At 48.3% G+C, this 18,013-nt stretch overlaps 1 protein-coding gene across 6 annotated transcripts in view; it reads left to right on the forward strand.

Annotated features, from left to right (window-relative positions):
• DLG2 (discs large MAGUK scaffold protein 2) overlaps positions 1 to 18,013 on the forward strand; it is a 5,493,568-nt gene that overhangs the window by 2,607,909 nt on the left and 2,867,646 nt on the right. For all 6 annotated transcript variants that reach the window (XM_069639853.1, XM_069639851.1, XM_069639850.1 and 3 more), the window contains one exon: positions 13,804 to 13,940. In XM_069639853.1, the coding sequence (XP_069495954.1) occupies positions 13,804 to 13,940 (137 nt within the window). The remainder of the gene's footprint in view (positions 1 to 13,803; positions 13,941 to 18,013) is intronic.

The following is an 18,013-nucleotide window of genomic DNA, read 5'->3' on the forward strand; positions in this document are numbered from 1 at the left end:
GCCCCCACTCATGTCTCTCACCCCCCCCAGCAGTGTGGGGCACCCTCCACCAGGCCCCCACCCATGTCTACCACCACCCCCACCCCCCAGCCACCATGGGCAGCCTCCAAAAGGCCCCCACTCATGTCTCCCACCCACCCCCCCCAGCAGTGTGGGGCACCCTCCACCAGGCTCCCACCCATGTCTACCACCACCCCCCAGCCACCATGGGCAGCCCCCACCAGGCCCCCACTCATGTCTCCCACCCACCCCCACCCCCCAGCAGTGCAGGGGCAGCCTCCACCAGGCCCCCACTCATGTCTCCCACCCACCCCCACCCCCCAGCGACCATGGGCAGCCCCCACCAGGACCCCACTCATGTCTCCCAACCACCCCCACCCCCCAGCCACCATGGGCAGCCCCCACCAGGCTCCCACCCATGTCTACCACCACCCCCACCCCCCAGCCACCATGGGCAGCCCCCACCAGGCCCCCACTCATGTCTCCCACCACCCCCACCCCCCAGCAGTGCAGGGGCAGCCTCCACCAGGCCCCCACTCATGTCTCCCACCCCCCCCAGCAGTGTGGGGCACCCTCCACCAGGCCCCCACCCATGTCTACCACCACCCCCACCCCCCAGCCACCATGGGCAGCCTCCAAAAGGCCCCCACTCATGTCTCCCACCCACCCCCCCAGCAGTGTGGGGCACCCTCCATCAGGCTCCCACCCATGTCTACCACCACCCCCACCCCCCAGCCACCATGGGCAGCCCCCACCAGGCCCCCACTCATGTCTCCCACCCACCCCCACCCCCCAGCAGTGCAGGGGCAGCCTCCACCAGGCCCCCACTCATGTCTCCCACCCACCCCCACCCCCCAGCGACCATGGGCAGCCCCCACCAGGCCCCCACTCATGTCTCCCACCCACCCCCACCCCCCAGCCACCATGGGCAGCCCCCACCAGGCTCCCACCCATGTCTACCACCACCCCCACCCCCCAGCCACCATGGGCAGCCCCCACCAGGCCCCCACTCATGTCTCCCACCCACCCCCACCCCCCAGCAGTGCAGGGGCAGCCTCCACCAGGCCCCCACTCATGTCTCCCACCCCCACCCCCCCCAGCAGTGTGGGGCACCCTCCACCAGGCCCCCACCCATGTCTCCCACCACCCCCACCCCCCAGCCACCATGGGCAGCCTCCACCAGGCCCCCACTCGTGTCTGCCACCCACCCCCCCCAGCAGTGTGGGGCACCCTCCACCGGGCTCCCACCCATGTCTACCACCACCCCCACCCCCCAGCCACCATGGGCAGCCCCCACCAGGCCCCCACCCATGTCTCCCAACCACCCGCACCCCCCAGCAGTGCAGGGGCAGCCTCCACCAGGCCCCCACTCATGTCTCCCACCCCCCACCCCCCCTAGCAGTGTGGGGCACCCTCCACCAGGCCCCCACACATGTCTCCCACCGCCCCCACCCCCCAGCCACCATGGGCAGCCTCCACCAGGCCCCCACTCATGTCTCCCACCCACCCCCACCCCCCAGCCACCATGGGCAGCCCCCACCGGGCTCCCACCCATGTCTACCACCACCCCCACCACCCAGCCACCATGGGCAGCCCCCACCAGGCCCCCACTCATGTCTCCCACCCACCCCCACCCCCCAGCAGTGCAGGGGCAGCCTCCACCAGGCCCCCACTCATGTCTCCCACCCCCCACCCCCCCCAGCAGTGTGGGGCACCCTCCACCAGGCCCCCACCCATGTCTCCCACCACCCCCACCCCCAGCCACCATGGGCAGCCTCCACCAGGCCCCCACTCATGTCTCCCACCCACCCCCCAGCACTGTGGGGCACCCTCCACCAGGGTCCCACCCATGTCTACCACCACCCCCACCCCCCAGCCACCATGGGCAGCCCCCACCAGGCCCCCAATCATGTCTCCCACCCACCCCCACCCCCCAGCAGTGCAGGGGCAGCCTCCACCAGGCCGCCACTCATGTCTCCCACCCCCCACCCCCCCAGCAGTGGTGGCACCCTCCACCAGGCCCCCACCCATGTCTCCCACCACCCCCACCCCCCAGCCACCATGGGCAGCCTCCACCAGGCCCCCACTCATGTCTCCCACCCACCCCCCCAGCAGTGCAGGGGCAGCCTCCACCAGGCCCCCACTCATGTCCCCCTGCCCACAGGCCCTGACAATCCTCAAGCATGGGCCTCATGGCCAGCCACCACAGCCCAAAGACACAACCAAGTATTACATGCGCCCATGATACTACTCCAATGGAAACAATGTAAATCAACACGTGTCTCACACACACACAATGGTTGCAAGTGAACCTGAAAACCCATATCATGACATGCATGAAAACAATGAGATGAAACCACACATTGAAGAATGAAAAAATCAAAATAATGTATTAAAAACAACAGTAATGGCAATCAAAATTAAACAAAATACACAAGTAAAAAAATAACAAAATTAAGCTGGCTGTCCCTTTTCAAATTAAAATCAATAAATGATAATCCAAAAAAATTTCTTCCAAAGTTCAAGTCCATAAAAAGGAAATGAAGGGAAAAAAGAAATAGAAAACCATTGCTCCATGGAAAAAAATATTCATAGTAAAAAAAATATCCAAATCCAAAGTCCAACTATGTACAAAGTATTCAGGGTCCATCATCCCAACAGAAGAAATGAAACCTACCAAAAAACTAAAATGGAACTATATACAAAAGGTGGAGCAGTGTCCGTCGAAGGAAACCTATCACTAAATAACTATATACAATGGTGGCGGGCCAGTCCAGCGGCTCACTTAGTGGTGTTCCGGGCCAGGGCATCATCGAACTCCTCGTCTATGTCCCGGAGGCGGTCCTGTTCCATGGCCCGAGGGTCCGCAGGGATGCCGACATGTTCACCTCCAACTCCCTGCGGATTGCCTCGAGGCACTCGGCCCGCCTCAGGGCCCTCCGCATGGCGTTCTCCACCCTGACCATCATGAGCCGCGCCTCTTCCGCCCGTCGCCGCTCCGCATCTATGGCGTGGCCCAACCGCTGCCACACGGAAGACACTTCCCGTCCAGGGTCCTCCTGCCCTCCGGCCGATGCCTGCCCCTCCGATGTTGAAGGCCCCGAGCTATCGTGGCTCCCACCTACAGCCTCCTGCTGCTGCAGCTGCTGCTGTCCATGTGCCCTGTCCGATGGTGCCTGCACATCCTCCTCCAGCTGGGGTGCAGTCGTTGATGTGGCCACCCCTGCTGGACGTCCGACTCCCGACTGTGGCAGGGATCTGTTGTCCACCAGCCTGGCCGCACGGTCGGAGGAAGCTCCACAGGGCACCCAGGTGACACATGGGTGGGAAGATGGCATGGAGGACGACTGGGGCATAGGGGGTTCCGTGGAGGAGGGGGTCGGAACAAGGTCCAGGAAACGGAGGAATCCAGCCCTGGTGAGCTGTCCCAGTGGGTCAACGCGGTCAACGAGCCATGCGAGAAGACGTGCAGACTCATCATGAAAAGACTGCAGGTCAGCTCGCATGGCCCGTTGACGCAACGCCACCCCACCCTGGACAGGCTCAACCTGGTGCAGGATAGCCACATCCGCAGGGAGAGGAAGGCCAGGTGTTGTAAGCCAATCCCCTCCCTGAGAACGGGTCTGGAGGTAGGCATCCCCGCCGGTGCAAGATGATGCAGTGACAGGAGCAGGGACAGGATTGCACACAGGCACCTCTGCGGCGGCCTGTGCTGCCTCCTGTCCCTGATCCTGCACTGCACCACTAGCACCAGTGGAATCCCCACCTCCAGACCCCGCCTCTGTCGCTTGCACGGCCTCCTCCTCCTCCAAACCCCCACCAACCTGGATGACTCCGTGCCATCTTCCTCCGTTGGGCCCTGTGGGGTCCCAGCTGCCCCTTCTGCTGCCGAGGAGTCCAACTCCAACCTCCGCCTCTTGGACCTCCCCTCGGCAGCTGCGGCCTGGGACACGGCACCGGACTCCTCACTCCCCGACGAGATCAGAACCTGGGAGGGGATCTGGGCCTTGCGTCTCCGGCTGGTGGTGCGACCCCTGCCGCTGTGCTCCACAGCACCTTCTCCGCCCTCAGTTGACGCTGCAGACAGGGAGAAAGAAAACACAGGCATCAGGGCACTGTACAATGGACTCATACACACATGACAGTCAAACATGAGTGACATTGGTAAACCTCAGACATGGCATCACAATCCCCAACACACATGTCATTTCAACTTGCACACATGAGCCATACCACAGCCATATTGCAACAGCCAGCACCATCCATTCACATACAACAGCATGAGCAGCCAAAGGTCATCCACACATCACATGCAACATAGGGAGTACACTACACATGCACACACACCACCAAACTTGCATGCATGTGTACACCTCCGCCAACTGTCGCAGTGTTCCGATCGACATCCATGTCACACCTGACAATCATTCCTCCACATCCTGTGCCATGCAAGCCCACACACACAAGCACCATCCATGTGTCACACATGAGACCCCTCGCATGTGTCTCCCTCACGGCCCTGTACACCCCCCCCCTACTTGCCCACATAAAAATACTTGTTCAACCTGCACACTCCTGGCACACCACACGCACAGCTTACAATCAGTATGCATGTACACTTACCGCTCGACTCCAGACGGGTCTGCCTCTCAAGGACCTGGATGTGGAGCGCTGGGGATATGCGTTCCAGGACCCTCATCTGATCTTCCGACAAGTGGCCCCGGTGGCCCTTAGCATCCGCTGCCTTCAGGAGGCGCCGGGCCTTGTTGAGGGTCCTGGACCTGAAGTCCTCCCAGCTCTTCCTGACACGTTCGTAGTCGCGGACTGCCACCTCCTCCGCGTTGATGGCAGTCACGATGTCCATCCAGATCCGAGGCCGTCCTTCCTTGTCGGCGCGCAACCTTCCGAAGAGGGCATCATACTGCCCCAGGGCATGCTCCACCAGGACACCAACTTCGGTGGCAGTGAAGCTGGTGCCCCTCTGCCTCCTTGGCCAGGGGTTGCCACTGGTGCCAGATGTTGCAGTGCCCGACATGGCAACCCCAGAGGCAGGAGTGGGTGGGCAACTGGGTCCTGGGGCTGGGCTGTGGGGTGATGGAAAAGCAGTCGGGAGTCTTCGGTTCCAGCAGGGGTGGTCACAGCAACAGCACCCCTGGCTGATGTGCAGGCAGCAAATGGCAGGGCACGTGGGCAGCAGGCAGTCAGGCAGCAGCAGATGGCAGGTGGGAGCGTGCTCAGGGCTCTGGGGGGCAGTAATTCGGCCTTCTGGGCAGGAGCGTGGTCTTCCGTGTGTGAACGCGTGGCCAGCTTGATACGGAGTGATTTTGCACCTGAAAATCCAGCACATCTGCGTGTAATCAGAGGAAAGGCCCTTAGCGCGTAAGCGCGTCAGCACACGTCTGTACATTCATTGGCCCAAAGGCCACCAGCGTATGCGCGTCTATGAAGTCACGTGCACGTTGAATATGGCACACGTTTGAAATGTTGCGTGTTAAAAAAATTAAAGACACGTCCGAGTGTCAAAGCGTGTAATTGGTGGAAATGGCCTTAGCGCGTACACGCGGAAGTGACAAAGCGTGTAATTGGTGGAAATGGCCCTAGCACATACACGCGGAAGTGACAAAGCGTGTAATTGGTGGAAATGGCCCTAGCGCGTACACGCGGAAGTGACGCTGGACGTGTGGGCCTGCATAAAAGGTACGTGTAGAACACCATTTCCTTGTACGTGCTTTTCGTGGAGAGCGAGTGGGTGAAATCTGTACTTCTTGTCGTTTCACACACGATTTACTTCACGGCGTTTCAAGTTTGTACTCCCTGTTACTTCTGACAGCTTTTTCTCTTTTTTCTCTTTTTCTGGTTTTCCTGGGCCTGTTCCCTCAAACAGGGTTCCCTTCTACTGTTGTCCTGTCTCCTCAGACAGCGTACAATTCTTCTTTTGGTGGGGGTGTTGCCAACGCGCACACGCGCTTCTTTTTCACGCTCTTTTTCCTGGCAGACGGTGAGTCACGCACGTATCTAACATCTGTGCTTGCCCCGTGTGTAGTTTACCCCTTCAGAGGTCATTCTAGGCTGCGTGTGACACGCATACGTTCATTCATGTGTTACTGGGTGCCACAGCGTAGTGCAGGTTTTTTTTTCCACACACGTGGTCTAGGAGGGGTTGCATGCACGTTATCTCCCTTTTTTGGGCTTCCTGTGCATTGCGTGACCCGTCATCTTTCCCCAGGGGTCACATTCAGCCTTGCTAGAGCACTAGGGTACGATTACCATCTGGTACCCAACCCCTTTCACCCCCAATTCCCCAGGACAATAGTTTACAGCCACTCCCATACGCACATTAACATCAGTGCCATGGTTGGGAGGCGAGGAATCCGTAAGGGTGGCAAAGGTGGACGAGCCACAAGTGGTGGCCGTGGTGGATCCGGTAGGGGACGTGGTCGTTACTTGCAGGGTGACCCTGTCCCCCCATGTGTGGAGGACCAGTCAAGGGCACCCATAATCCCCCCCTCCCCCCCCTGGTTGAGGGTGATGTGGCTGACACCATCCATGCTCAGCCCTGTTGGACCAGCCCATTGTGGCACCAGACCTGGCTGACTCCATGGCTGACTTCCAGGTCAGCAGGCCTATGACACGTGCGCTGGTGCACGTTGATGTCATCAGGCCACGTGGATCAGGGGCAGCAAGGTCATCTGCTGCCCCAAGTAGGCAGGGTGGAGAGGCTGCAGGGGCAGCTGCGGCTCCATCCACCCCAGCTCTCACACACCAAGCCAGGACAGTGTCGGTCCTAGTCCATCCTGCTGACATTCCACCTGACACCATTACACTTGAGCCATTGCCTGTACCAACTCCCATGCTGAGTGTGCAATCCCACACTCCTGATACAGAGTCCACCAGGGCTCCTGCCCATAGTGTCCAGAGCGGCGTAGGACACTCAGGATCACCACCACCTTCCAAGCGGAAGAGGAAGAGTGCTCGTCCGGCACAGGCTGATGCCCCAGACACGGCTACACAGTCCGGCCCGTCGAGGAAGCCCAGCTTCACGGATGCCGAACTGAATGCACTTGTCGAGTATGTGTCAGCACATGATAACGAGATGGTCATTGTTGCAGGATCCAAGACCACACCTGCACAACGCCAGGCACACTGGCAAACCGTTGCAGACATCGTAAGTGCCCTTGGAATCGTGAGGCGTACAGCCAATGATTGCTATAAGCGCTGGAATGACCTAAAGTGCAGGGCAAAGAATAAGCTGGCCTCAAGTCATGCCGCAACTCTAGTGACTGGAGGTGGGTCTCCAGTAGAAGACATGGAACTCACTCCACATGAGTCAGTCGCTGGGACCTACGTCACAGAGGAACAGATCCAAGGCGTGGGAGATCTGCTTGATTATGAGGCATTGTCCGGTGAGTGCACATGCATGTGTGTGTCATCCATGTGCATGGTGTGTGTGTGAGGGCTTCTATTTGTGTGCCAGGTGAGGGTGTGTGTGCCTGAGTTGTTTGGGTCACCCATGTGCTTCAAGCAATACATTCTGCGCAGCAGCATTTGGCCATAGCAGTATCCCTTCTGCCAACAGTAGACATCTAGCCCAACAGCACGCCAGTTGCCCTTGAAGTGTCACCTTGCCACAACATTTTTGCTTATTTTTCTGTGTTCATTCAGGCAGATTGTTTGCATTCCACCACTTTTATATAATGATGTACATGTTTCATCACAGTCTCAGGGATGTCATATCACTAGCAACTATAAGTTAAGGTATCACCCCAAAGTCATACACTTTTACAAAGCAGGTTGAAATTGAAAGCACAGTGCAGTCAAATCACACATGGAAAAGTTGATTTTTTTTCTAGTTTGCAGTTTTAAATCTCATAAATATTTTTTCAGAAAAACTGGTGAAATACTCTGAATTGGAATGCAGTTTTTGGGCTGGGGATAGAGGCACATCACAGGGACAATATACAAGTGAAAGGATGGCTACAGCCGAAGAATTTAATGAGATTTTCAAAGTGCAATGAGGTTTGATTTTAGATAAATAAAGCAGTTAAAAAACGCAAATCAGTTTGGAAGGAAAGGAAAAGTTTTACTTACACAAGATTTAATGGCTAGAAAAGAGTAATGCCACCCGTTAATATAAAAGTTACGCTGCAGTTGTAACCCTTCACTCAGTGTACCCCTTTTCTTTAGGGAAAATTCATTAATTTAATCAAAATATTGCTCTGGAGTTACAAGATGGGTGAATGAAAGAATGGCACTAACACTGGAAAAACAAGGACAGGGTGCACAGAGAATTAGAACAGTTTAGACAAGTCATCAGGGTATGACTAGGATTACTTAGAAAATAGGACAAAGACAAAGGGGTCAATATAGGGTATGCTATACCTGGATTGGACAGGGGTGATCGTTACTCCCTTCCTGTCAGCTGGTTGGACTTTTAGAGACATGACATCAGCTTTATGATGTGGGTTTACTATGTCCAGAACCTCCCACTGTTAATTTTGCCCCAACCCAGTTTTGACCTAAATGGCACATTTTTACAGTTGTGGCATATTAACAAATTACATAGGCAGATTACATATTGTATGCAGAGCATGGCAGTCCAATTCTCACGTTTGTACGACTTTTTTTCCCCCGTCTAATATTTTTTTGATTTTTTGTGAGAAATATTAGACCTAAAATTCTCCAACTTTAGACATGTGTATAGATTATCATAAGGCATCTTTCCATTAATATTTAACGTTCCATCATATGTCCTTTCCCCATGATTCACATTCTTCTTGCGTTTGTGTCCCATACTTGCTATGGACAGCCATACATGCTATGGACAGCCACAATATCTTGTTTGAAAGCCACAAAAATCACATTTAAACTGTACAACTTTTACATTTCTGAGCTGTCCGGTTATAGAGTTAACAGTCTTAAAAGTGTATTCATCAAATAGTATCTTGAGCCAAATGAGGCTGCCCTTTGTTCTTCAACTCGGCCCATTTTTATTTTCTCAGCTACCACCAACTGTCAATTCAGTCCAGAGTGGCCATAGGGGTTTCCCAGTTTGATTAAATGTTTATTGCCACTTCCTCACTTCACAGGTAGGGGCCCCAGAATCTATTGTCTCAGCCTGGAGCACAAAGTCTGATGAGCCTGTGATATGTGGCCTACTGGCCCATTCAAAGTTTCCCAAAGGTAGCAATTAACATGCATATGTCCTAGAATCTATTGTGGCTCCTTCTTTGGGGGGTTAGGGCACTCCTGTTGTTAGTCAAATGCTCTTTGAGCTATGGCAGAAAAACCTGTTTGGGCAGATTTCCCCAGTGTAGACAATGCCATTATTTCTTGATTTTTTTTATCAGAAGCAAGCCTGTTGAATAAAACATCCAATATGTGTTTCCCAGCACAAACCCCTTTACATTGCTAGGCCAGGACTGGGTCTTATCCAAAACACACTTTTAAAACAGATATTTGTCTTATTTTGATTTCTCATATTTGGCCTGACATGGCCTGTCATTCAGGGATAATGCTCTCTTCTGCTGGATCACAATCTGGATATGGGTGGGCATGGCAAGGTCTCACTGTTAAAAGTAGTGTGATGATGAACAGATGAAAATAGCATCAGGACAGCATCCTTTTTTCCTGTAAATTATTCCCTTTTCAATGGGAAGCAAGCAGCAGAGCAGTGCTGCTTTTCAATTCACTTCTTTTGGTGGACACAAGAACACACACAGGCACCTTTCTCAGTGTGCTCCCTGTTCCAATTCGCCCAATAGGTGTTTGGCTAGATGGTGCAGCCATCTTTCCTTAGCTGCAAAATGCAGTTGTGATGCAATGGTGCTCCAAGGAGCCGCACAGCCATTTTGCTGTTGACTGCTGAAGTGCAGCTTGATCATGGATGGGAATTCTGCTGAGTAGGTCAATGTACCCCACGTTTGGTGCAAAGTCATTCTCTACCATCCATGCTTGAATGATATCATAGACTTCATTCAATCTGGCAGTGCATTGCTCGTAATTTCCTGATAATGGGATAACATATTGTGTGTCATCTGTGTAGTTGATGAATTCAATGCTATTTCTGTCTAAAAGCTTGATGAGAGGAATAGTAGAAATGTTATAGAGGGAGGGCGAAAAGCAGGCACCTGGAGGGATTCCAAAATGCAAATTAATAGGTGGAGCTTCCGCTGGGTCACTGCACAACCTCAGTGTACTGTTACTCAGAAAGGATTCTATCCATGCCGAAGCAGCGTCTGCAAAATTGGTTACCTCTGTCAACCTGGCAACTAATAGATAGTGGTCCACCAGTTAGAAGGCGGCTGACAGGTCCAATAATATCAGGACTGATGTCCCTCCCTTATCCATGATACGAAATAAATTAGACATAAGGTCCAGCAGGGCTGTCTTCGTGCTGTGAGCTTGTCTAAAACCGGATTGTCTGTTGTGTAGAACCTTATGGTTATTAAGAAATTCTAAAATCTGGATGCATGCAACATGGTCCAAAAGTGTAAGTAATAAGGGGGTATTAGAGATAGGCCTTTAATTAAGTGCATCAAAGGGGCACAAGCCAGTATTTTTTAACAACAGAGAAATCCATGTTTTTCTTTTGGTGATCCAGGACATAACTTTGCAGAAACGAGGAATTGATAAATTTGGTCAGGGGTTTGCTCATGATAGCGGAACAAGTATTAAAAGTCTTAGCCGGACAATAATCCCCCTTGCAGTTAGTTGGTCTCAGCTTACCGATAATTTCTGCCAGTTCTGTCTGCGTTGCTGGGTGGAAATTGAAAGCAGGTCCTGTTATGTTTTCAGAAAGTTTCATACTGTATACTTTGGCAAGGACTGCTTCTATTCTCTTAACCTCAATATTTTGTTCAATCTTATGCACTTTGCTTAGTATGGGTTTTTGAATGGATGTGAACCATTCTGCATTTTTAGTTGGCAAATTCTCTGAGGGTGGACACAGTGCTTCTAGTTCCTTTAAGATTTTAAACAATTCTTTAGATTTATGTTGTGCTTCATGAATTCTGTGGTCGAACATGTTTCTTTTTGCTTCTATCATGGCCTTTTAAAAAACTTGAGAAGCTTCTATAAAGACTTGTCTATCACTCTCCAGTTTAGATTGTTTCCGATAATAAAAGTATTTATTTTTCTTTGATTTGATGCTCTGTAGTTCTAGTGTGAACCAGCTATTAGATTTCCTTAAAGGTAATAATTTAGTTCTTCTGGGTGCGAGGGCATCCACCGTTTTTTGTAAAGTACCCTGGATTTTTTCACTCATTATATTTGCACTGTCTGACATTTCAAGTATTGTTACTTACGGCAGCAGCTATTTCTTCATAGCTTCTGGCGTGAGATTCTTAATATTCCAGTTTGTGCTGTTTAGTTATTTTAATATTTTTTAACTGAGCTTCACATATGATATTAAGATGAATAAAGGAATGATCTGACCACGGACACTGGCTTACAACTGGATCAGTCGTGGTATGTTATGTGTGGCAATCCAGTCCAGAACATTTCCCGTAATATGTGTCGGCTCTCTAACACGCTGAAGGAAACCAAGATTACCAAGGGATTTTTCAAGGTTTTTGGACACCAAGTCTTTTTTGCAGCCCAACCACAGATTCATGTCTCCCATAATGACAACTTTGGTGTTAGGTTTGAGGAATGAGAGTAGCCGGTTACTCAAGTGTAACCTTCATAGGATTAGGCGGTCTATAGTTATTCATAGTAAGGGAGGTTTCCGGGTTTGTCCTAATTTTGAAAAGGAGTGTTTCACAACCACTAATGGTGTAGCACAACCTCTTTATGCTACACTATTTAGTTCATAAGTCAGGAAGTGATTGTTGCTCATCACAACTTGGACTAGTAGTGATTTGGCTTTAAGCCACGCTCATTCTGCCCGTCTTCTCTGTGCTCTTGTTCCAGTGCCTTGTCCTCAGTCCTACCATTGATGGGAAGTTAAAATTGATTAACACCCATTATTGTGGAAGGACTCGGCATCAAGCACTGTATGACAGCATTCATGTTGGTGATTACTTGAGCAGCAAACTAGTTGGAAGAGATGCTGCTAATTTAGTTGGGCAGCGTTATTTGTATAACCACCTTCGTACACATAAGTGTACAACATTTCTAAATAGCACTTTCCCTCCAATTCTTAACTGGTTACCATCTGCAAGATACAAAGCAGTCTCTGCCATCAGGTGAGTTTGTAATGCAAAACAAACAGCCACTTTCGTGCTCGTTAGGACACTTTAATTATTTGATATTTTGCTGTCCTATTTTACGGATTCCAGTGAACTCAAGGGCACAGGGAAGAGGTCCACCCAACCCCTCAAGTTACCCAGGGATGCGATGGTGTCTGCACACCTGGATACACCAGGGGACAAAGCAGTATCAACACCCATTAGTCTGAACACAGGGGCGGGGGGCATCAGCAATTAATAGCCCTGCTTACACCCCACACCTCTGCACAGAATATGGGAGGGAGACCCGCAGCACCCCAGAATGCACAACACTGGCAGGCATATGTGCCAAAGGTGGCCAAAACTGAGGGGGGCCAAAAAAGAACCACCACTAATCAACCCCCTGAAAAAACCCATCCCTCTGCTTACACCTCTCCAACTCTAAACAAAACACAACCATAACTATACAGCACAACAAACCACATGCACGTCATTACACCACAACAACGAAACAAACCACATATAGCAGGGCACAACAGCATAGACAACTACTGACCGAAAATGTACACCTACGCTTAGCAAACAGTGGAAACATACGGAAACTGCCAAAAGCACATCACTGCTCTCTTGCTCTTTTGTCCTGCTCATCCCTGCCAACTTACCTTACCCTCTTGCTTTTCAGATCCGCCAGAGCACCAGGGCAACACTCAGGTGGTGATAGTGCATGGTATAAATGTCCTTTAACATAACATAACATATATATGTGGCAAAATCGAGCCGTCAAAAAACAAATACTTGACCAAATCTCCTGCGGCCAAATGGATTTGCAGTAATCAACCTAAACCATCCACACTCAGCCCCTCAAGACATACCTAAATATCACATCAATCTTTATATGTCAATGTGTATTTGCTAACTTAACGCTAATGGGCGAAGTGCTGGTGTCAGTCCTGAGCCCATGGGGGCTCATTGAGCACATTTGCATCGAAGGGCCTTTAAGGCCCTGATACAGCACCTGCTATTTTTTACATGTCCACCTCTCTTTTAGAGGTGGAAATCTAAACAAGAAACACAAATGCTCATACCAGGCATGTTTTTTTTCATTTTTGGAGCAGTGTGTGAACCTCTGTGAACATTGCATTTTGTCCGGTTCCTGCTTCTAACTCGTGAGACGTGGCAGAACTCTGGCATTCCCACAAGTGGACTGGCCTTCAGGGAACTCTGGAGATTTCCCAGTAGGCCTCCGCACCCTGGGACACTTTTGTGTTTTATTTGTGGCTGCTTCCTGCGGAATTCTGTGGTAGGGCTGATTCATAAAGTGAGTCTGATCATGCAAGGAATTTTCTGCAGGCACATTCACTAACCCACCTTCAGAGAGTTTGTGTTTCCCCCACTTGCCTGTGGGCGCCAGGGCCAGGGAGCAGAGATCATGATTTTGTGAATAAGGCCCAATGTATTGTTTTTTATTTTTTCTGAAAGTTGATCAAGTTAACATTTTATAACACCTGGTGTACACCTTAAATGTGCAGGCAAAGGTTGTTGAGATGTGATATATTTGGAAGCTATTGTCCTGTACCATAATAATGAATCTATGCCTAGAAAGCACGATTGATGTCTACTTTGTATTTGTTTTCAGGACTAGGCTTCAGCATTGCAGGAGGGGTCGGGAATCAGCACATTCCTGGAGATAACAGCATTTATGTTACCAAAATTATCGGTGGTGGAGCTGCCCAAAAGGATGGAAGGTTGCAAGTTGGAGACAGGCTTCTTATGGTGAGGATAAACACGTGTGAGGTGCTTCTGAATATTGTCTTGGGATTCTTATGCCTCGGACATACTGTAAGTGGAGCAAACAACCTCTAAGTGAGGATACCACATTTCAATCGGTTTAAGATACATTTTGGCTCAAAATGCATGGAATAATTCACAAAAGGACACCTGGCATGCTACTCAATGTGGAGTGGTTTATATACAAGATAGCTAATGTCATCCAACTTCTGTAATACACTTTTTGGGCATTAGACACGATATTGTAAAGGTTAAAATTGCATTCAACCAGAATTGCTGAAAAACGAGGGCCGGTTTGAAGGCACATTGTGCAAGAAATTTGAAAGAAATTTGATGTATTTGCAGTAGAACAAAGGCAGACGCGAAATGCGTGCAACTTTTCCATTGGAAACAGATTAACTGTCTTCTAAATGTTCAATCATTTTGCCTTCACACCTCATACAGGTTGCAGGCTTGGCATTGACAATGAAGGACACAGATCTTAATTGTGTACCAATGCAAACCTTAGTCTACGATAAGTCATATGCATCTTTAAGAGCGCATTCATGACATTCTGGAACCGACAACAACCTTATGCTCAAGCAGATTGTAAACTCTCGAAAGACACTGTAGGTCTTGTGTGAAGCCTAAGCTTTATGCCTCTTGCTCCTCCACCTCTCCTCCCACTCCTGCTTCCTCAGTAACCTTGCGGTCCCCACTCCTCTGCTGTTCCTCTCTTCCATTTTGTTGTACTCGGAAGTCGACAGCGCACGCATGTTAGGATGTTATGAAACTCTATTAAATTAATGCCTCAATCTGATAAGAATGCAAAAGTGGCTATTTAAGGTGTATGCTTCTTATTATAAGTAAACACTAGTTGTACTCAGCATATCATATTCCCATACAACTCTCCATCTCTCACTATATATAATATATATATATAGTATCTAACAATATAATAAAAGGCCAGATGTATTTGTGTCCTGCGTGTTGGTCCGATGCAGTAGCTTCACTGTTTTCAAAGCTAGAAGGAGCTGTTGCTTTAGGATACATAGAGGTAAATACCAATTTGCACATCTTTGCCTTTTGTCACTGCTGGAGGGAGCTGTTGCCTTAGGATATGTAGCGGTCCTACTGTGTCAATAAAAACCTGCATGTTGGCCTCTGCACATGGGCTCTTACACTAGTATGGAGGTGAGAAGTGCAGAAGTACAGCCATTATCCCAGAACAGAGGCCACAGTAGGCCTTGGATTTATCAAGGCCTCAGACAAGATGCTGAATAAAAACACTTTTTTCAGAAGCTTTGAAGCTGCCCAAATGGAAGTTTCTAGCAAGCACCAAGGTCAAATGCATGGAAGGGAGTGGTGGATTTCCACAATGCAAGGATGAGATAACTTTTCCCACAATGAGAAGCAGTAGACTCCCAAGCTAATTAAAGTTCAAAAAGAGGCCAAACAGCCATTGTAGCCCAGATGCATGTGATCAGTATGCCAAAAGACTCTATTATGGATGGATGAATAGTGTCTCATGTGGTCAGAAAGAGTACATGCACAATAGACTTAGTTAAAAGCTCAGTAAATAGCAAGCAATTCATTCACCAACATAGTCCCCTAATACAGGAAGAACACTGATTATTCATTATGAGCCAAGTACAGATAAGACACCTGCTGAACTCTTGAGCATGGACACAGACATGTGAAGATGCACAAAGCCAAATACAAAGGAATGGATAAGCCACATGGCCTGGGAACAATGGGGAGTACTTTTAATTGGAATAAGTGCAGCACATGGACTTCTGTCTCCCCCTACCATATGTGTCTCTCATGTCTTGACGTCCCATCAAAATGTCAAAGGTTTGTGAGTAAGGTGCCAACCAATAGAAATCCCTCTTGCCACACCACCCATGAGGAATAACGTCAACCAATTAGTGGCCAATGTAATGATGTAGTGAAACGATTATTCATGATGGATTGGGCTCAGGAGGAGCCAACAGAGAGGTATAAGCCAATGAAGAAATGAACATTTATTGTAATATATACATGTCTTAAGATATTAACCAATCATAACCACTTATATGTTTTGTAACTGACATTGTATTATGACATCATTGCTTATGTATTTTTAGTACAAAATCTGCTCACACTCGTAATATTGAGAGCTGCTTGAATGCGGTCCCAGCCGAGATTCTGTGTTTTGAATGAAGCTGGGTTTTACCATGCACTCTGTGTATTCCACAATTGAGTATTATTTTCATTAGCAAATTGGGCCCATCTCTACAATATATATATAATATATATATATATATATATATATATATATATATATATATATATATATATATATATATATATATATCAGCTAAAGCCACATGAACTTCACGCCACCTGTTGTGCAGCCTATGACCACAATGATGACATTACACATCACATCAATGATGCCATCAGTACATGCCAGGAGTATACAGTACACACTGCCTAGGATATTCTTCAATGCAAGAAATGTCAGCTGTCACTGTGCTTTCATCAAAGTCTATTACAAATAAACATTCTGCATTTGTCACACATGGCAAAGCTACATATGACATCCCTTCTTTAAACACTGTATGACTAATATCAATAAGTGCTGCTTCTAATGTTAACCCATGTGATTTAAGAGTCAACATGACATCAGACGGACTGCAATCTACATGTAGCATGTTAGAAATCACTCTTCCCTTTAAACTGCTTACACATTTTCCTCAAGAATACCTATACAAATATTGTGAAACATTTCTGCACACTCTAAGTCTCCAGACTGTATCATATTAATGGCAAATCCTGGATTCAAAACAATTCAGAAGGTTAAAATGACCAATACTTCCTATACTTTTTTGAGCATCCTTAGATTTCAGTATTCTAAAAAAGGGTTGAACTTTCACAGGAGTTAATTGTAACAAGTCTCCAAAAGCAAGTCCATGTTTACCTCCAAACAAAAAGTTGGAGTCAGTCTTCAAAACCTCTCACATTCGCAAGTGAATAAATGCTAGAATCAAGTTAGACACCATGCTTACTTCATCTACAATCAAGGTCTTTAATTTTCTAAGAACTTTTCCTACTTCTTGTGTTGCACTTGATACAAGTTTCCAACATTCTAGTTTGTTGTCATGCTCCACTGGTAACATTAACAGGCGATGTAAAGTAACACCTCCTACATGCTGCAAAACCTGTTGGAGCAGTTACAATGTATGACAAAGAGGAATCTGTTACATTTTGGATCATAACTCTTATTGCATTAATTAAAAAAGATTTACTTGCTCTAGCTTGTCCACTAAAATACAACAAAACAGGTTTGTAGTGCACACAAGAACATTCACACTTGTCATGCAATAATCCATGTAAGACCCATCGTTAATTTGATTATAAACTTTGTTTTGCTCTATATTAAGTTTACTAACAATTTCATCACAATTCACATTACTTTTTTCCATTGCAATTTCTACTTCCTACATAGCAAGCTCAACATCAGCCTGAATAATTGACTCAACAAGAACATTTTAACTTCCTGATGCAGATTTTTGACTGCCCTTAGGAGTCGCTTCTGCCAATTCAGCTGCCATAAGTTCTTCTTGACGTAGTTCTTTCTCCAGTAAATCCAAAAACTGCTCAAATTTTGGATATGTAATTAAGCATTGTTTGGCAAAAAATTATTTTTCAAAAGTTTCAAAACTTCCAAGTAAATCATTCTCTGCACGCCATGGGAGGAACAACTGCAAAATGCAACAATAAAATAATTCCTTTTTCTCTGCACTTTGGCAAGACAGTTTCATGTTGTTAATGAGACTTGCCTTTTCATGTCTCACTAGACAACCACTACATCCATGTACTTTAAACCATGGTCTGTCACTGTTTGCTTCAATATTTCGATATGAGTAGCTTTGCTACTTCATATAAACAAGGATCCTCCAACAGTTCAGATCGATTTGGATAATATGTATCACTGAAGTAGGTTTTCAAAATCTCTGAGCTGTCAGGTGATGATTGATCTAACTGCTCAATTTCAGCCAAAGGCTTCAATACCCAATTTCTAGTACTATCTGGTC

The sequence above is a fragment of the Ambystoma mexicanum genome, chromosome 7q, assembly GCF_040938575.1.
Source record: "Ambystoma mexicanum isolate Mex_15411 chromosome 7q, UKY_AmexF1_1, whole genome shotgun sequence".
NCBI classification, from domain to species: domain Eukaryota; kingdom Metazoa; phylum Chordata; class Amphibia; order Caudata; family Ambystomatidae; genus Ambystoma; species Ambystoma mexicanum.